At 36.9% G+C, this 21,703-nt stretch overlaps 1 protein-coding gene and 1 pseudogene across 1 annotated transcript in view; one reads left to right on the forward strand and one right to left on the reverse strand.

Moving 5' to 3' along the window:
* The window catches only part of RGS22 (regulator of G protein signaling 22), a 148,431-nt gene that overhangs the window by 67,302 nt on the left and 59,426 nt on the right, over positions 1–21,703 (reverse strand). The window contains exons 8-11 of the mRNA XM_058699603.1: positions 20,737–21,346; positions 18,784–18,945; positions 9,784–9,958; positions 7,634–7,767 (exon numbers count right to left, since the gene is read on the reverse strand). Of these exons, the coding sequence (XP_058555586.1) occupies positions 7,634–7,767; positions 9,784–9,958; positions 18,784–18,945; positions 20,737–21,346 (1,081 nt within the window). The remainder of the gene's footprint in view (positions 1–7,633; positions 7,768–9,783; positions 9,959–18,783; positions 18,946–20,736; positions 21,347–21,703) is intronic.
* LOC131495040 (cytochrome b5 type B-like) lies at positions 25–526 on the forward strand (annotated as a pseudogene).

Raw genomic sequence — 21,703 nt, forward strand, 5'->3', positions numbered from 1 at the left:
GAGTGACAGAAACCCAGATAGTGGTGGAGAAGAGGTGTCTTAGGCCCAATTGCAACTGTGGAAGCACGCAGCAAAAATGGAAAAAGGCAAGGGGTCAAGACCTCTATCAGCTGTATTACTGACTGGAGGAGGCAGTGAAGCACAACTCCATGAAGGAGATATGGCTGGTGATCCACAGGAGAGTCTATGATATCACCCATTTCCATAACAAGCATCCCGGGGGAGAAGAGGTTCTACAGGAACAAGCTGGTGCAGACACAAGTAAAAGCTTTGAAGATGTCGGCCACTCCTCTGATGCCACAGAAATGCTCAAGTAGTACTATATTGGTGATGTGCATCCAAGTGATCTTAAAACTGAAAGTGGTAACAAGGACCCTTCAAAAGATACCTGTGCAAAAGTTGCTGGTCATATTGGATTTTGCCCATCATAGGCGTTATTGTCTTAGGTTTCCTGTATTGTTACTACATGTCGGAAAAGAAATCCTCCTGGAAGTCGGAAAGCATATCCATTGGGACTGTGAGCTAGAGGCTTGTTTGGAGGCTGAGTGATGCCCTCTCCTAGAATCCTGCCAGTTATGTGCATCCCCCTTGGAGCCCAGATGGCTGGCCAGACATCCACCCCAGACCTGGGGCCAGTGTCCTTCATCTCCCAGAGCCTTACTCCCAAAGCACCCACTCATTGTTCTGTGTCTCTGCCAGTGGCTCCTCTTTCTGCTGCCATTCACCATTGCATTTCCATACTTTGTGTTACAATTACAATCCATATGTCCTAGTGACATTGTCCTTTGGTAAAAATGACTGCCTTCCAATACTTGAAATGCACATCAGACATTCTTAACAGGGCAACACACTCCGGTTTTGAAGCTTTTCTTTTTCCATTGAAGTGTATTACACATACACATATATATGTATTTGAATACATATGTACATATATATTTGAATATAATATTTGAATTTATTTATACGCATATATAAATCTTACAAATGCATCTGGACACTGTGAGAGAATAGGGAGAAAAACAGTGCAAGTATCAGGTACAGCCTTTAAGAGATGGTTGAAAAAATGAAATCTAGTCCTACAGAAAGACGACTCTCAATAACGTAACTGTTGGTTGAATGAATTCAAGAATATATTATAGATGCCAAATGATGGAAATGGATAATAAATACTATGGAATGTAAGAACAAGAAGTTTCTTTGAGCTGTATTAGTATGAAAGAAATGATATTTTCCCTGAAAAAATGGGCAGATGAACTCTGTGTGTGCATGTGTGTATGTGCATGTATATGTGTGTGCGTGTGTGTGTGCATACGTGTGTGTGTGTGTGTGTGTGTGTGTGTGTGTGTGTGTGTTAGAGAGGTTCTTTAGATGGGGGAAATAGTGAGCAAAAATGAAAGTAGGTAGGGAAAGCCTTGTTTAAAAGGCAGCAAGTAAAAAAATAAAATAAAATAAAATAAAACAAAACAAAATAAAATAAAATAGAGGCAGCAAGTTAACTAATTTGCTTAGGGTAAGAGGACACTAACAGTTAAGTGAATACCATATAACACATACCAAACACTGTGCTAAACACAATTCACATTATCATATTTAATCCTCACAACAGGTGGGATTCATAAGGATTTATATGTGATAGTGTGGGGTGAGATAATGGAAGATTTTGGAGCTAGACTAATGACTTCAGACATTATCTTGTTATATTTTCTTATCCAGCTCCCTCTCCATAACGCACTGCAATTATTCTAAACCCTATTTTCCAGCTCCATAAAACGCCCATTCCACTTCACCAATATATCTGCATTCCAATCTGCCAGCAGATTACTTTGCAGCTTCTTCTCAGACAAAATGTAGGTAAAATATGCTTCAGTTTCTCAGGGAAAAGGTAGGTACAACGTGCTTCAGTTTCCACTCCCCAATGTAGGAGACACTGACTGGCTAACTCAACACCCATTTCCAGTGACATAGCTTAATAACTAGCACCACTGACATACTGATAAAGCTAAATACTCACTTTCTAAGACCATCTTGCAGAGAAGGATTGCCATGTGATATCGTTATGACTAGTGAGATACAAAATGAAGTCTGCTGGGGAGCTTCTAAGAAAGCTCGCTTTTCTGACCAAAGGGAAAAGATTAATGAAAATTGCCCTTCTTCCTTTATGATTGGAAAGCTTGATGTCTGGAGCTATAACATCAATGAACATGAAAGAATGGCAAAGAACATTACAAAAATTCAGGCCCTAATACTTCTGATCCAGGGAAGCAATGCTGGCAGTTACCTACCCTCAGATTTCTTATTCTGTCAGAAAAATAAGCCCAATTTGTCTATGCCATAGTCAGTCAAGTTTTCTGTAATTTGCAGCTGAAAAGACTTAAATTATTTATCAACAAATACATCCACCTATACTTAGCCTTATTTCCTTCCATCCTGTCTCAGGAAAAAGTGTCCTATCTCCTGTTGAAGGTTAATCCCATGGCCTTTGTTCTTGAACTCTTCTTTCCATTCTCCATTGAAAATATAAACCTTTAGGGTGCCTGGGTGGCTCAATCAGTTAAGTATCCAACTCTTGAACCAAGCTCAAGTCATGATCTCACAATTCATGAGATTGAGCTCCACGTCAGGCTCCATGCTGATAGCACGGAGCCTGCTTGGGATTCTCGCTCTCTCCCTCTCTCTCTGCCCCTCCCCAGCTCACACACATATGCATGCACTGTCTCTCTCAAAATAAATAAACTTTAAAAAAAAGAAAATACAGACCTTCTTCTTTCTCATCAATCTTTAACTTCTTCCTTTTCACTAGATACTACTCTAAGCATATTAACAACCTCAAGTCTCTGCCACCTTAAAATACCTTTTCCCTGTACAGAAAATCATCAAATCACAAAAGAAGAGAGAAAGAAAAAAAAGGAACAAAGGAATTACAAAACAGCCAGAAAGCAATTAATAAAATGACAATGAGTCCATACCTATCAATAATTATTTTACATGGAAATGGACTAAACTCTCTAATTAAAAGGCACAGAGTAGCCTGGATGCTCTCATACTTCTGAAAGGAGTATAAATTGTTACAACTCCTATTAAATACAATTTGGTAATATCTTAAAAAATTTTTAAATCGCATGAATTTGGATTTAGAAATTCTTCTTTTAGGAAATTATCCTGTAGACATATGCATTAACATGAAATATAGCAAATGTACAATATCCATTGCAACATTGTTTTTAATAACGACAAATACTGGAAATAATGTCCATGTCCCTTAATAGAGTACAAATACAACAATACTTGGCATAAAATGAAAGATAACCGGACATAAGGAGAGATAAGATTATTAAGAACAAGAAACGACAGAAAACACAGATTATAGTATATCTATTACTGTAGTACATTTACTGCTATGGAACACTTTAGATAAATTCAGTAAAAACAAAGATACATAGGGGCGCCTGGGTAGCTCAGTTGGTTAAGTGTCTGACTCTTGACTTCAGCTCAGGTCGTGATCTTATGGTTCATTAGATCAAGTCCCACGTCAGGTTCTGCGCTGACAGAGCAGGGCCTGCATGGGATTCTCTCTCTCCCTCTCTCTCAAAACAAATAAATAAATATTTTTTAAATATTAAGAAAAATACAAAGGTATGCAGTAAATGTATAGCATGATACTATTTTTGAACCATGTATATATTTCCAATTTTGAAAATAAAATAATTTAATTTTAATAAATGACACACAAAAAACTCTCTAGATGTTCTTCACTGCATGGGAAATCAACTCCAAATTCCCTAATGTGACACAGAAAAATGTCACTATCTGAACCTCCGTTATTGTTTTAGCTTTTATCTTGCCTTTTTACTGTAATACACTGTATCTAGCCAAAACTTAAACATAAAAACAATGCATAGTTCTCAAAATTCAACTTTTCTCTCAGTTCATACCTGTATGTCTTTTCACTTGTTTTATCACTTGAAAAATTAAGATAATGTCTTCTTCATGGGGATGAGTTCATGGGAACTAATATAATGCAAGAAAAGTATCTACGACCAAAACTTATTAACTGCTATTTTTGGAATTAGCAGACAAGGTGATTTAGACCAACTCTCCCTTTGAAGACCAACTAGATAAACTGAAAAAAAAAATACAAAAATTAATCTGCTAGAAAAAAAATTGAATGCTAACAATGTAGCTAAGAATTTAGGGGCCAACAGAAATAAGCCCACAATTATATGGTCAATTAATCTTCAACAAAAGAGACAGAATATGCAATGGGAAAAAGACATTCTCTTCAACAAATGGTGCTGAGAAAACTGGACAGCTACATGCAAAAGAATGAAGCTGGACCACATTTTCACACCACACACAAAGATAAACTCAAAATGGATTAAGGACCTAAATGTGAGACCTAAAATCATAAACCTCTACAAGAAAACACCAGCAATGATTTCATGGACACCAACCATAATCACGTTTCTAGATATGTCTCCTGAGGCAAGGGAAACAAAAGCAAACAGAAACCATTGGGACTTGATTGAAGTATGTGCTGTGCTTCTTCACAGCAAAGGAAACAACCAAAAAAAACCTAAAAGACAACCTACAGAATGGGAGAAGATACTTACAAATGACATATCCAATAAAGGGTTAGGAACAAAAATATATAAAGAATTTACACAATGCAACACCAAAGAACAAATAATCCAATTTAAAATTGGGCAGAAGAGGGGCGCCTGGGTGGCGCAGTTGGTTAAGCGTCCGACTTCAGCCAGGTCACGATCTTGCGGTCCGTGAGTTCGAGCCCCGCGTCAGGCTCTGGGCTGATGGCTCAGAGCCTGGAGCCTGTTTCCGATTCTGTGTCTCCCTCTCTCTCTGCCCCTCCCCCGTTCATGCTCTGTCTCTCTCTGTCCCAAAAATAAATTTAAAAATGTTGAAAAAAAATTAAAAAAAAAAATAAAATAAAATAAAATTGGGCAGAAGACATGAACAAACATTTCTCCAAAGACGGCATACGGATGGCCAACAAACACACGAAAAGATGTTCAACATCACTCATCATCAAAGAAATGCAAATCAAAACTACAATGAGATATCGCCTCACGCCGGTCAGAATGGCTAAAATCAAAACCACAAGAAACAAGTGTTGGTGAGGATGTGGAGAAACAGGAACCCTCTTGCACTGTTGGTGGCAATGCAAACTGGGATAGCCACTCTGGGAAACAGTATGGACGTTCCTCAAAAAGTTAAAAATAGAACTACCCCACAATCTAGTAATTGCACAATTGGGTATTTACCCAATACAAAAACACTAATTCACGTATGTATATTGTACATGTATGCATATTGTACAATTATGGAGGCAGCTGAACTGTCCATCAATAGGTGAATGGATGAAGATGATGTGGTATGATTTTATATATGTGTATACACACACACACACAATGGAATGTTATTTAGCCATAAAAAAAGAAATCTTGCCATTTGCAACAACTTGGAAAGAGCTAGAGAATATAATGTTAAGTGAAATAAGCCAGTCAGAGAAAGAGAAATACCATTTGATTTCATTCATATGTGGAATTTAGGAAACCAAAAAAATGAGCAAAGGAAAAAAGAGACAGAGGGAGGCAGACCAAGAAAGAGACTCTCAATTATAAAGAACAAACTGATGCTTACCAGAGGGGAGGTAGATGGGGAGATGGGCAAAATAGTTGATGGGGATTAAGAATCATTTGTGATGAACACAGGGTGTTGTATGGAAGTGCTGAATCACTATATTATACACCTGAAACTAATATTACACTGTGTTAAGTATACTGAAATTAGAATAAAAAACTTTTAAAAAGGTGACATAATGGACAACATAAAAGAAGTGGTATATATATATACAAGGGAATATTATTCACCATAAAAAAATTATGAAATATTGCCATTTGCAACAACATGGATGGATCTAGAGAGTGTAATGCTAAGCAAAATAAGCCAGTCAGAGAAAGGCAAATACCATAATTTCCCTCATATGTGGAATTCAAGAAATAAAACAAATGAGTAAAGGGGAAAAAAAGAGAGAAACTAAAATAACAGACCCTTAACTGTACAGAACACACAGATGATTGTGAAGGTAGATGGGAGGGCAGGGGAAAAGAGTGAAATAGGGAAGGGGATTAAGAGTACACTTACCTTGATGAGCACGGAGTAATACATGGAACTATTTAATCAACTATAAACCTTATAATTTAGTCAACTATAAGCTAATATAGCATTGAAACTAATATAACACTATATATTAACTACACTAGAATTAAAATTGATGATGATGATAATAATACATTAAAAAAGGAATAAATTGAAAAAAGGAGTTTGGGGGCCAAAACTCATTGAGGAAAAAAAATTCCCAGGGGTGAGGATTCTGAGAAGACGTCAGAGTAGGAAGCACCAGGAACCTACTTCCCCACCTAGACAATAATTGAACTGGCAGAATCTAATGTAACTATTTCGGAGCTCTGGAATCTACTTAAGGCTTTCAATTTCCAGGGGAAGGCTTGGACAGTAAACTGTGGTTAACTTTGGTCAGTTAGAGCTCCTAGCACGGCAGCATTTACCCTTCCCCCATCCCCAGCCCTGTGGCAGACAGCTGAGCAAGTGTTCCTGGAGCATTCCGCACACAGCTGCAAGAGCCAGGGTGAGCAGAAAGGACCATGTCTACGAAATATCAGGCATCTGTGTTCTGATCTCTGATCACTGCTGCAGATCACAGATGTGCAAGAGGCAGGTGGCCATTGTTGTAGCACCCAGTCCTCCTCAGGCTGAAGTGACTTCCAGGGAATTTAAAGAGACATTGCCCTTCCCCACCCCCACCCCCACCTCCATTTTTCTCTTTTCCTCCTTTTAGAAGTCAGATATTAAAGATTAGGATACTCAAATGCAACTGTATACGCAGGGAAAAGTTAGAAAGTAACCACACATGGCCCGGAAAATGCACATGCTAGGAAAGACCTAAGAAGACCCTAAGTTTTACCTCAGGCTGATCCTAGGCACAGTCTACAAAAATTAAAAAAAAATTAAAATAAATTTTAACTGGTGAATTTTATGTTATGTGAGTTTTAGCTCAAAGGGAAAGAATGAAAGTGAAGTAATAAATTAGTAAACAAAAAATGATTCCCCAACAGATCCCACACCAAAGTTAACATCAAAGGGTATTTATTTAGGTTGAGGGAAAATAATCCCACTTGAAATAAAGAACAACGAAAAGAGTAAATATGTGGGCAAAGCTAAATGAATAAATATACTGTGTTAAATAATGACAATATTCTTGAGAGTCTTATGACTTCAAGTCAAGACTCAAGTTTGAGAAATACCAAACTATTGAAAAAGACCAAATGAGAGCTGGAGGGCAATCTTCTCAGAAGTCTTCTGGTTGTACAGCTCATGACAGGCTGGAGATGAGAGGCACCATCCATTTCAAATTACTCATCTCAGGAGTTGTGCTCCTAATTTAGACTATGCCTGACTCTAATACCTATCACTGAAATACAAGGAACTCATGTAAAAACTATCTATGTATTCAGTTTTCTATTTCAATTTAATTGTCAATTCTTCCAAAGTCTTACCACTGCAGAATAACACTTGGCACGTAAAAAGCCGCACCTACCCTTTCTCAATCACATGGTCCTTCGAAGAAATCAGATACAAAGACTTGCTCTTCCAAGGTTTTTGAACTGCCGTTTTTGCTCTAGGTGGTTTCTTGGGAGATTTAGGATGTTGTAATAAATTGGATTCTTCTTTCTAACAAGTGGTAAAATAATAAACCAGTGAAAAATGAGCCAATATGAAGGGGAAACAAAGCATAGCTCTGTACATATACCTTGAGTTTGTTTTGATCACTAGAAGATCTCCTCTCTCGCTCTACTGTGCTTCCCACTAGAATAAAAATGTACTCCTTCCTAAACTCCCACCTTTCTACAACCAACATGCTGAATCCCTGACAACTTCTTTAGAGTATAAGAAAGGCCAAAGGCTGGTATACCCCTACTCATATCATTGTGAAAGAAAACTCTTTCCTAGAGGGAGAACCTCACAAAACCTTTTCTTTATTCTACAATCAAATAGTTTTCATCTATCTGGGGGGTGGAGATGGGAGGATGAGGAATGGAGGCAGGGAAAGGAAGCAAGGATACCACTGGTCCATACTAAAGACCTATATCTTAACAAAACTATTTCCTTCCATTTTTGGACATTTTATTTTTGTTCCCATTCTTAAATGTTATTTATGGTAAAAAGTCAACTATTTGGTAAAAGCTACATGTATGAATTAAAAAAGTACAAACACTTAAAAGTCCAACTTTGATCTGAGTACGGGAGGCATACATAAATGTAACATTATATAAAATTTAAGAGTAAGGATTATGAAATTATGACACAGATGGAAAATGTGAGGAAGATGTTAGAAGAATTAATCAGAATACAGAAGTATAAGCGCATTAAAATTAAGATGCACAACAAGACCAAGAGAAAATAAGTAATAGTTGCTAGAAGGAGGTGAAATCAGGAGTGATTTGTCTCTTCAGTTTCCAAATTTCCAGTAGTTTTGTTATTTGAAAAACAAACGCCAACTTTTCTTATATGTCAACTTCTAACAGAATATAATATATGTTCCTGGAGAGCAAGGAATATATTTGCGATGTTTTATTACCCAGAACACACAATAAAATCTTATATACACTCTAGGTCCCTAACAACTACTAATATTTTCTTAAGAATTCCATAAATAAAATTAATTACTTAAGTATGTTTTACACATAACTTCCTAGGTATCAGGGCTCACATCTGTTTCAGTAATTCAGAACACAGCACGACATTAAGCGACACTCAATAAATGAGTGGTACCATAGGGGGCTGAGCTTATTAAAAGAATCATACAAAGCGGTCAAATTCATAAAAACAGAATGTAGAATGGTGGTTACCAGAGGCTGTAGAAGGAGGAGAAGGGGAGTTGTTTAATGAGTATGTAGCTTCAAATCTGCAGGATAAAAAAGTTCTGGAGATCTGTTTCACGACAATACAAATATACCTACCATTGAAGTGTACACTTGAAAATGGTTAAGATGATAAATTTTATGTGCTTTCACCACAATGAAATAAGCTTTCTTTAACGTTTATTTATTTTTGAGACAGAGAGAGACAGAGCATGAACGGGGGAGAGTCAGAGAGAGAGGGAGACACAGAATCTGAAACAGGCTCCAGGCTCTGAGCGGTCAGCACAGAGCCCGATGCGGGGCTCGAACTCACGGACTGTGAGATCATGACCTGAGCCGAAGTCAGACGCTCAACCGACTGAGCCACCCAGGAGCCCCGAAATAAGCTTTCTTTAAAAAAAAAAATAAGTGTATTATGTAGAGAACTTCCAGATTTTTGCTTGGTGTGTTCAAAGAACAACAGAGAGGCCAGTGTGATTGGAGCGGACTAAGTTGAGAGAAGAGTGGTAGGAAATGAGGTCAGGAAGTTAGCAGGGGGAGGGATAGCTGTGTAAAGACCTTAGATTTTCCTCTGAGTCAGAGAGGAAGCCACTAGAAAATCTGAAGCAGGTGAGTGACCTGATCATGTATTTTAAAGGATCACTCTGGCTGATTGGTGGGGAACAAACCGTAGGTTTTCTTAATTCATAACTGTTGCAGCATGTACGTTAACAACAACCCCCCAAAAAACTTACGATGAAACTTAAGTATTAGTGTACAAAACCCAAGCGTGGATATTTTACCATACACTTGATAAGGAGATCAAAGTTATCAATGTCCACCCTACCTGCATATCAGATACCTGTGGAATGCACGATTTAGGTCTTAATGGCAAGAGGGTTGCCATTTGTGGAAAAGGGTCAACATCCTTCCTTGGTTTCTCTTGACGGAGATGCCAGAATTTCAGTTCAGCACTAGCATGTTTTGCTGGGGATGAATGACTAACACAGAATCTTGGCGCCCTAGTCAAAGGAAAAACAAATTTAAGGTTAAGCTAGACAGTTAAGTCTCCAAAATGGAAAGCCTACAAAATCTATAATACCAGTGCTCACAATTATCAGTCTTACCAAACCCTTTTTCTAAAAATTTCCACTTCTGTTTCTGATGCCTGGCCTTAAAAATATACTTCTCTGTGATATACCAGCTGCCTGAAATCACACTCACTCATATAAAGAGGCAATATACATTAGGAAAAAATAATAAAATTACATTCAAATTACTGTCTGCTTGATCAGAAAAAGAAGTCTCATATCTATTTGATGAAGGAATTTTTTTAAAAAACTAATTTATTTTTAAATACATTTTTAAAAATAGTTTCTAGTAAAATGAACATAAAATGCACCTGTGATCATTTTAAGGCAGTTTAGTATTTATCTACACCAAATAAAAACTAGTAGATGAAATTCACATTTTAAAATATATAAACGTTTTTAAATGTTTACCTGTACTACTAAAGTGAATTGTGATTCATATGATCTATTTTCAAGCCTTAAATCTGAAGGTAAGAATTAGTTTAACAACAATTTATATAAATGACAGACTAACACTACTTCCAGAAACCCAGGAAAAAGAATGTTTGGCACAATGTCAAGGCCATACTTAATTGGATGGATATCCTGGTATTTAGTCTGTGGGCTCTTTATTGGCTAGAGGGTTAACTCCAGCTGTCAGGCCTGATGCTAATTGCTACTTGGACCAGGTTTTCCCCCCTGATGCCACAGCCCAAAGACTAATTCCCACTCCATATTTCAGGCCTTGATATAAAATTGCTTCCCTCTAAAATAGAAAGAAAGTAGATATTCCCCTGATGTGAACACAGGTTGGGAGTGGAAGAGAATCCAAAATTCAAATTCGTTTAAATTCAGAAAGCATACTGTATAAATCTGAGTGGGCATCCTAACTATATTTCAGAACCCTTACTTGCAGACTTGGAAATATCCAAAATTACCTCTTATTCTCATATCAACCAATAAGTGGGAATATCTACAAGATCCTTATCCAATAAAGCATACATGTACTAACTGGGAAATCTAGGTGTTTCAATTTTCTGATTTCCATCATTATATTCATATGGACTGTGTAAGTCTCTGCTGCCCCTACCATTTTTAATATTCCATTCTTATTCCATTCATAGAATTAATTTTTATTAGCCACTATGTAAATTAACCAAATATTGTGGAATAAGCGTCACAGTCAATCCTAAACTGGTGTTGTATTGTTTTTCATGCTTCCATCATATGAGTTCTCATTTACACTGATTGCACACATCTTAATTCTCAATCTCTAGAAGGTGGGAGAAGGCATCTGTCACATAATACTATCAAACATCAAAGGAACTGTATCCAATATGATGTGTGCATATGTATGTATAGATGTTTATGTGTGTGTGTGTGTGTGTGTGTGCGCGCGCGCATAAGCGTGTGTATATCTCCCAATAGAAAAATGGGCAAATGAGATAAAAAAGCAAATCACGACAATTGAAATCCAAATGACTAACAAGCACTGAAAAGGTTATCAGCCTCACTAGCACTCGAGGAAATGCCAGTTACAACCCCAGGACACCAATGACACACCAAGACATAGGCAAAAATTTTAAAGTCTGACAATACTAAATGCTACCATGGATTTATAGCAATGGGTACTTTCATATTCTGTCGGTGAAAGAATAAATGGGCACAGCTGCTGTAGAAAAATGGCTATGTGTACAAGAATACACATTTCAGCATTGCTTTGTGAAAAGTAGGAAACCGAAATGTTAAAGAAATACCAATATACAATGAAAATTATTAAAATTCTTTTTTTAAAATTTTTTTATCGTTTATTTATTTTTGAGACAGAGAGAGACAGAGCATGAATGGGGGAGGGTCAAAGAGAGAAGGAGACACAGAATCCGAAACAGGCTCTAGGCTCCGAGCTGTCAGCACAGAGCCTGACACGGGACTCGAACTCACGGACCGCGAGATCATGACCTGAGCTGAAGTCGGACGCCCAAACGACTGAGCCACCCAGGAGCCCCTAAAATTCTTAATTACAGAAATCTCCCATCTAATGTTGATAGAAGACACAAAAGAATGCATACAACATGATTCCATTTACATAAAGTTGTAGAACAGGCAGACAAAAGTATACATTTAGGGATTTATTTGCATACATTATTGCTAAAACTATAAAGAAAAGAAAGAGGGTGACAATCACAAAAGTCAGGATAGTGGTTGCCTCCGAGGAGGAGTGAGGATATTGTAATCAATAAGGGATCTTCAGTGATCTTGGCAATGTTTTATTTTACAGCCCACGTAATGGTTACCTAAGTATTTGCTTCATAATATTCATCAAATGGTTTATGGTTTAGTTTGAAATTTAAACAATACACATGAGTTAGCTAGATCAAGAAAAAGATAAGAGGATTCTGGGAAAATGGCAATGTGGCCCAATTCATTTTTCTACCTCTCAGAACCCCTCCATACAAACAGGACAACTAGATAGCAAAACTGAAAACTCATGCACAACATTTATAACAGAATGTTAATGTGACAAGGTATCCCCACAAACACCAAGATGCAAGTAGGTAGGACAGACTACTGTCAGCCACAAGACATGCATGGTGTTGGCACGAAGGTAGAAGTGTCTGACAGACCTGAGAATGGAAGAGCACCAAAACAGCTGGAAAAGCAAAGCAGGTCCATGTGAGGGCTCTAGCCCTCTCGAATACTGAGTACACACAAAATTGAATCACATTGCTATTTACCAATAATGAACTGGAAAGCTATATTTAAAAAATATAAGCTATGATACATGCAACAATTTGAATGCATTATGCTTCAATGGCATTTTGCTGTCAACAGAGGTCAGTCACAGGTTGCATACTGTATGATTTCATTTATGTGACATTCTCAAAATGACAAAAGTGGTGACAGGGGTCAGGAGTGGAGAATGAGTGTAACAAGGTTGGTGTGAGAGTTTGGGGGGTGACAGAAGTGTTTGCATCTCAGGGGGCCTGGGTGGCTCAGTCGGTTAGGCCTCTGACTTTGGCTCAGGTCATGATCTCACAGCTCATGAGTTTCAGCCCCGCATCGGGCTCTGTGCTGACAGCTCAGAGCCTGGAGCCTGTTTCAGATTCTGTGTCTCCCGTTCTCTCTGCCCCTCCCCCGCCTGTGCTCTGTCTCTCTCTGTCTCTCAAAAATGAATAAGTGTGAAAAAAAAATTTTAAAAAGTGTTTGCATCTTGATTGCCATGGTGGTTACATGAAGCTCTACAACTTGACTTGCCTATATGTTAATGTAGAACATAGAAAAGAAGGAAAGAGGAAGGATAGCCTTTTCAATAAGTGAAGGTGCACAACTGGATATCCATAAGTAAAAGCAAAAATCTCTCAAAAAACACAAACCAAAGCAACCAAAACTTGACCTAAACCTAACACCTTATACACAAATTAACTCGAAGTGGAGCACAGACTTAAATGTAATACATAAAATTAGAAAGGTTTTAGAAAACAACATAAAAGAAAATCTTTAGGATCTAGAACTAGGCAAAGAATTCTTCAGCTTGAAACCAAAGCATAATCCATAAAAGGAGGAGCTGAAAAATTAGACCTCATCAAAATTTTAAAATTTTGCTCTGTGAAAGACCCCCCTCTTTTTTTTTCTTTCAGATAGTTATATTTATTCTGAATAGTAGGTGCAGGCAACAACATTTTACATAGGAACATTGTGTTGGTTGAATAAACGTGGCCCAAGACCTCTTTGCCTCTACCCTGATGAAATGTTTGGACTGAAACTTACCTGAAGCCCTTGATAGAGACTGTCCCCCATAGGTCACCCTCCCAGGGACAATCCCACATGTGATGAACTTCAGAATTTCTCTTGCAAGGTCTTTCCTTACTTGTCTTCATGAGCATCTGTTGCTTGGTTTGTCCTGTTTTTTTCTTCAGTTAATTATGGTCTTCATAAATGAGTATGGTAACTTGAGTTTGTGAAAATTGCATTTTCCATTTGTACCTCCAATTCCAGTCCATCACCACAGGGTTCACTCTGTTCTCTTCTATTTGTAACTCTCTTCCACATCGATGAGAATTCTGGTTCTCATTATCTATATAATTTTTACTATTTTGCTTAGTCTAGATTTTTTTAATACAAGGATATAACTCAAGAACAGCCAGATAGAAAAGATGTATACAATAAGGTGTGTGGTAAGGAGTATAGAGCTTCCATGCCTTCTAAGCATACCACTCTCCCCAAATCTCCATGTGTTCACCAACCAGGAAGCTCTCAAAGGCCCTTTGAAGAAGTCTTTGGAAAGCTTGTCTCTGAAACGACAAGCTAAAGGCTGGGAGAAAATATTTGCAAACTACATGTCTAATGATCAGTATCTACAATATAAAAATAACTTTAAAACTCAACAATAAGAAAACAATTAGCAAATAGACAAAAGACATGAACAGATATTTTACTGAAGAGGATATGCAAATGGCAAACAAGCACTTGAAAAGATGTTCAGCATCATTTATCATTAGAAAATGGCAAAGTAAAAACACAACAAGATATCACTGTGCACCTATTAGAATGTGCACATATTAGAATTTTCTGTTAAAAATAGAAAATTGTGACAACACCAAACAATGGCAAGGATGCACAGAAACTGGATCCTTTTTACATTGCTGGTGGGAATGTAAAAACGGTACACCAACTCTGGAAAATAGTTTGGCAGTTTCTTTTATTTTTTTTTTTCAACGTTTTTTGTTTGTTTGTTTGTTTTTTTATTTTTGGGACAGAGAGAGACAGAGCATGAACGGGGGAGGGGCAGAGAGAGAGGGAGACACAGAATCGGAAACAGGCTCCAGGCTCCGAGCTGTCAGCACAGAGCCCGACGCGGGGCTCGAACTCACGGACCGCGAGATCGTGACCTGGCTGAAGTCGGACGCTTAACCGACTGCGCAACCCAGGCGCCCCTGGCAGTTTCTTTTAAAACTAAAAATAGACTTACCATGTGACCCGGTAATCTCACTCTTAGACATTTATCCCAGAGAAATGAAGATTTATGTTCATTCAGAATCCTGTACATGAAGGCTCATAGCAACTTGATTAGTAACAGTGAAAGAGTGGAAACATCCCTAGTGACCTTCAGTGGGTAAATGGATGTGTAACATCCATACAACAGAGTGCTACTTAACAATGCAAAAAAAAATTATTGACACACACAGCCACTTGGATGGATCTCAAGGGAATCATGTTGAATGAAAAAAGGTAACCCCAAAGATTACAAATTGCATTATTTCATTAAATAATACATTGGTGGTTTCCAGGAGTTAGGGATGGGAAGAGAAGGAGGTGGGCATAGTTGTAGAGGGCAGTACAAGGGAAGTTTGTGGTAACTGTTCTGTGTCTTGACTGGTGGCAAATTCATGAATCTCTAATGTGATAAAATTGAATAGAACTAACTATACACAAACACACAAATAAGTGCATGTGTAACTGGTAAAATATGAAAAAGACCGGTGAATTATATTAATGATGTCAATTTCCTCGTTGTGATATTGGATTAAGTTATGCAAAATGTTACCATTACGGGAAACTGGGTAAAAGCTACACAGAATCCTCTCTATTACTTCTTACAACCGCATATGAATATATAATGATTTCAAAATAAAAAGTTAAATTAAAAACACATTTCTACTGTATAGTAATATTTTATTAAGTTGGATGGTGTGTACATAGGCACCCACTATAATTTATACCTTTCTGTATCCCTTAAATATATGTTTTTTAAATTTATTTATTTATTTATTTATTTAGCTTTCTTTTTAAGTTTTTATTTAAATTCCAGGTAGTTAACATACAGTTTAACGTTTGTTTCAGGTGTACAATATAGTAATTCAGCACTTCCACACAGCACCGGTGTCCATTACAAGTGCCCTCCCTTAATCTCTATCACCTATTTCACCCATCTCCCCCCACCCCCACTTTCCCTCTGGTAATCATCCGTTTGTTCTGTATGGTTAAGAGTCTGTTTCATGGTTTGCCTCCCTCTAGTTTTTTCACCTTTGCTTGTTTGTTTTGTTTCCTAAATGCCACACAGGAGTGAAATCGTAAAGTATTTGTCTTTCTCTGACTTATTTCACTTAGCATAATATTCCCAAGCACCATCCGTGTCATTGCAGAGGACAAGATTTCATTCTTTTTTATGGATGAGTAATATTCCATTGTATATCTATACCACCTCTTCTTTATCCATTCATCAGTTGATGGACACTTGGGCCATTTCCATAATTTGGCTATTGTAGATGGTGCTGCAATAAACATTGGGGTGCACGGATCCCTTAGAACTAGTACTTTTATATCCTTTGGGTAAATACTTAGTAGTGCAATTGCTGGATCCTAGGGTAGTTGTATTTTTAAATTTTTTGAGGAACCTCCATACTGTTTTCCAGAGTGGCTGCACCAGTTTGCAATCTCATCAACAGTGGAAAAAGATTCCTTTTTCTCCAGATCTTTGTCAATACTTGCTGTTTCTTGCATTTTCTATTTTAGCCATTCCGACAGGTGTGAGGTAATATTTCATTGTAGTTTTGATTTGCATTTCTCTGATGATGAGTGACGTTATGCATTTTTTTCATGTGTCTCTTGGCCATCTGTATGTCTTCTTTGGAAAAATGTCTATTCATGTCTTTTGCCCATTTTTTATTGGATTATTCATTTTTGGGGTGTTGAGTTTTATAAGGTCTTTATATATTTTTTGGATATGAACCCTTTATCAGATATGTCATTTGTAAATATCTTCTCTCATTCTGTAGGCTGCCTCTTACTTTTTTTGTTTCTTTTGCTGTGCATATGCTTTTTATTTTTATGAAGTTCCAATCATTTATTTTTGTTTGTGTTTCTCTTGTCTCAGGAGACATATTTAGAAGGAAGTTGCTATAGCTGATGTCAAAGAGGTCCCTGCCTATGTTCTCCTTTAGGATTTTTATGATTTATTGTCTCACATTTAGGCCTTTCATCCATTTTGAATTTATTTTTGTGTATAGTGTAAGAAAATGGTCCAGTTTCATTCTTTTGCATGTTGCTGTCCAGTTTTCCCAACACCATTTATAGTAGAGACTTGTCTTTTTTTCATTGAATATTCTTCCCTGCTTTGCTGAAGATTAACTGACCATATAGTTGTGGGTTCATTTCTGGGTTTTCCATTCTGTTCTGTTGATCTATATGTCTACTTTTATGCCAGTATCATACTGTTGATCACTATAGCTTTGCAATATAACTTAAAGTCTGGAAATTGATGCCTCCAGCTTTTGTTTTTCAAGGTTGCTTTGGCAACCTTGGTCTTTGGTGGTTCCATACAAATTTTGGGATTATTTGTTGTAGCTCTATGAAAAATGGTGGTAGTATTTTGACAGGGATTGCATTAAATGTGTCGATTGCTTTGGGTAGTATAGACATTGGGTAGTATAGACATTTTAACAATATTTGTTCTTCCAATCCAAATTTAGCATGGAATGTCTTTCCAGTTCTTTGTGTCATCTTCAATTTCTTTCATCAGAGTTTTATACTTTTCAGAGTACAGATCTTTTACCTCTATGGTTAGGTTCATTCCTAGGTATCTTATTGTTTTTGGTGTGATTATAAATGAGATAAATTCCTTGACTTCTTTTTCTGCTGCTTCATTATCGGTGTACAGGTAGGCAACAGATTTATATACCTTGATCTTATATCCTGTGAATTTACTGAATTTGTATATCCATTCTAGCAGTTTTTTTGGTATAGTCTTTCAAGTTTTCTACATAGAGTATCATGTCATCTGCAAACAATGTCTTTCTTGCTGACTTAGATATCTTTTTAAAACCTCATCTTGTTGTCTGATTGCTGAGGCTAGGACTTCTAGTACTGTGTTAAATAACAGTGGTGAGAGTAGACATATTTAAGTTTTGAAAGAAAGAAAGAAAGAAAGAAAGAAAGAAAGAAAGAAAGAAAGAAAGAAAGAAAGAAAGAAAGAAAGAAAGAAAAGAAAGAAAGACAACATTCTATCTATATATGGAAAAGTACAAAGCATATATGTAATCTGGAATACCTAGATAAGAGATGATGCCAGAAAAGTGTGTGAGGGACAAATTATGATAACCTTATTTACTAATTTAAGGCATTTGAACTCTGCACTGAAAGCTGTGGGAAAAGATCTCAAGCAGAAAAGTAACATAATCATATCCATTACAGCCGCAAGGCAGCTCAATGACCCTCAAATGGCACACATCTTCTCCACTATGTCCCCTCTCTGTTCCCTACTTAGAGTCCTTAAAGTTCCAAGTAAAACATTACCTCTCCTCTGTATCCTGTGTGATCACCACACTTTCTTTTACTATACTCATTTCCCATGTATGTTCCTTTTACTAGATTGTAATCACTAGATTTGTCTATATTTTATCCTCGTGTCCTTAGTACAGCACTTGGCCTATAGTAAGTGATCAGAATAAATCTATAACTTTTTCAAGATGTACACACACACACACACACACACACACACACACACACAATTTGATGAGATACTGACCATAAAAAAGTCAGGGGTAGTGTGCTCACAAAGTTAAAATGAAGCTTAAATACTGTCCAGTCTTATTATGGATTTTAAACACCCCAAACACTGAATTATCTAAAGGGTGAGTACTTTAAGGAAGGTGAAAAATATGATATCTTGTCATTTTAAATCTCCATAAATTATAAACCAGTAAGACAAAAAAGTATAACTTGTAATTAGCCTAGGAAAAGTAAAAGCAAGTAAGTTTGTTTCATATTATTTTTCTTACCAATAGAGAAGTAAGGGTTTTACAACCTCAATCTGAATATTTCTTAAATGTTCTTCATTCCACTGAGATGCATCTAGCAGTTTAAGTTTTGATAATATTTCTGCAGAAAGGTAGCAATCTCCACTGCTCACTAAATAGCATTTTTTCATCTTTTCAAGATGTCTAAAACGAGAAATACAAATTGCCACGATATTCAACAAACCAAATGTTTTCACTTCTAAAATGTTTCACACAAGTAATGAACTATCTCAAAACCAACACTGAATTACAGGAGTACCAATGTGGAGATAAAAATATTTCTTAAAATAATGAGAATAAGAAAGATATTTTTAGTAGGTTGAACAATGGCCTTCCAAAGGTATCCATGTCCTAAACCCCAGAACCTCTGAATGTTACATTACATGGTCAAAGGGATTCTGCAGACGTGTTTAGGATTTTGAGAAGATTATCCCAGATTATCCGGTGGCCCTAATGTAATCACAAGGGTCCTTCTAAGAGGGAGACAGGAGAGTCAGTCACAGAGAAAAGATGTGAGGATAGTAGCAGAGGCCAAAGAGAAGATGCTATGTTGCTGGCTTTGAAGATGGAGGAAAGGCCATGAACTAAGGAAAATAGGTGACCTCTGGAAGCTAGAAAAAGCAAGGAAATGGACTCTCCCCTAGAGCCTCCAGGAGGAATGGAGCCCTGCCTACCCATTTTAGACTTCTTATCTCTGAACTGTAACAGAATACATTTTCATTGCTTTAAAAGCCATTAAATTTATGGCAATCTGATACAGCAACAATAGGAACTAATACAGTAAATCCTGAAGAATTTATGTAGGTTGCTTGCATATAACCTCCCCAATATGTCTTGAAAAGCAGTAGTGGCTTTCCACTCCATAATCGATCAGGTCATGGCTTCATAACCAACCATTTGGTAACCCCTGATCTTATAAGCATGTACAACAATGAGCTCTATGATCTGAATGCCATTGAAATAACTGGAATAACCCAGTCACTAGTATGTACTCAAACCCTTACTGAGAATTGCAATCTACTGTAGTTGATCTGCTTCAAAGCAAAAAGGAGAACACAGACAGGATAAAAACTTTCTTAAAGCAGGGTCCTCTTAAGGTTCTTAAGACTTACATAATCTAAAATATATGGGACAGCAAAACAAGGACCGGGACCCATCAGACATCTAAGAGGTTCTCTAGAGGATATCTAGTATGATACCTAGGAGATATCTTACTCAGATATGAATGTCTTAGGTGGCATCCAACAAAAGATCATGGGATATGTTAACAGAGCAGGTTGTTAGGATCAGTAGTCTCTTACAATGGCTTCAGGTGCCTTTTATAAAAGGTATCTTAAGCCAGTGTGGTTATATACTAAAAAATTATTTTTTCTGTAAAAATAAATCATGAGAATATTATAAAAATAAAATAGAATGGGGCGCTTGAGTGAGTCAGTCAGTTGAACATCTGACTTTTGATTCTGGCTCAGGTCATGATCTCATGGTTCATGAGATCAAGCCTTGCATCCCTGGGGTCTGCGCTGACAGTCCGAAGCCTGCTTGGGTTTCTCTCTCCCCCTCTTTCTGCCCCTCCCCTGCTCATGTGCATGCACAGGCACGTGCATGCTCTTTCTCTCTCAAAATAAATAAACATTCATAAATAAATAAATAAGAAATAAATAAATAAGAATGATTGATTTGAAAGCAAGTTTAGAATCTATGAGAAGAAACATTATGCAAACCCAAACAATTGCCACTATTTGTATCTGATAATTATGAAATCACAGAAATAGTGAAATCAATATTATTATAATAAAATAAATGTTAATATTAATTCCTCTGAAAGCATAAATTACATTTTTATATTTATTTCAGGCTTTCTGTCTGTGCTTAAATGACCCAAACTAATATTCCATAATTTTTTTAAAAAAACTGAAAAGTAAAAAATTGACTTACCTTTGATGTCTTCCAGCATTCTTAAGAACTTTTAACCTCTCAATATCCATCCATAACAACCAATATCTCTCTCCTAGTGTACCTTTTATAAATTTCTTAAATCTTTCAAACTCTTTTCTATTGCCAATATCATAAGCTTTGTGAGAAATACACCAATCGGCCCTGCTCTCTTGTCCAGTGCTCTCACTTTTTAAACTTGCTTGTTCTAGCATGTCTTTTGACTTGACATAGGTTTGAAATGTTTCACTTGACACAACATTCCTGCCAGGAATAGGCTCAAAACCCTCCTCAATCACCACTTCTGTTACCTTGTTGAAATTTATAAAATCTGGGCTTTCTCTAAGTGGCTCTTCAAAAATGTGATGAATTGCTACTCTCAAAATAAAGGCTACGTAAGATCTTAAAAATTCTTCACATGTTGAGAAATGCAATATAAGGCCATCATCAGCATCCTGTTGCTTTTCAAGGTATATTCTCAGAAGCGCTTGAGAAGGAGTGTCTTGTAGACATACAGACCCATCTTCTTCTTTGAAATGAGAAATTAATCTAGTGGATTCAGATGAGTCCCGTTTTGTCCTCGGGTGAATTCCATCATCAAAGATAAAACTTTCTGTATTAAATCATAAAAGGCTATTAGATCAGATATGAATACAAATATGTTTTTATTATTAACTAGATGTTGTAGAGCCAGCATGGTAAATGGGCCTGTCACAGGTAGAGACTTGGTGCGCTTAAAGGGGAGTTCTAAAGCCACATTTGGTACCAGAAGAGAAAAACCTGCCCAAAGGATTGGTTATGTCTTCCCTGGACATAAAAAGGGACACTGGTAGCAGATGAACTAAATATTTGATATCACTAATACAGAGATCTTCAAAAAGACATTATGCACTTTTAAAATGTAATAGTTTAGGCTGATATAGAATGTTAATATATAAAGGCCAAATCTATTAAACACTAGAATATGTGC

This window comes from Neofelis nebulosa, chromosome 14, assembly GCF_028018385.1.
Source record: "Neofelis nebulosa isolate mNeoNeb1 chromosome 14, mNeoNeb1.pri, whole genome shotgun sequence".
Lineage (NCBI taxonomy): Eukaryota > Metazoa > Chordata > Mammalia > Carnivora > Felidae > Neofelis > Neofelis nebulosa.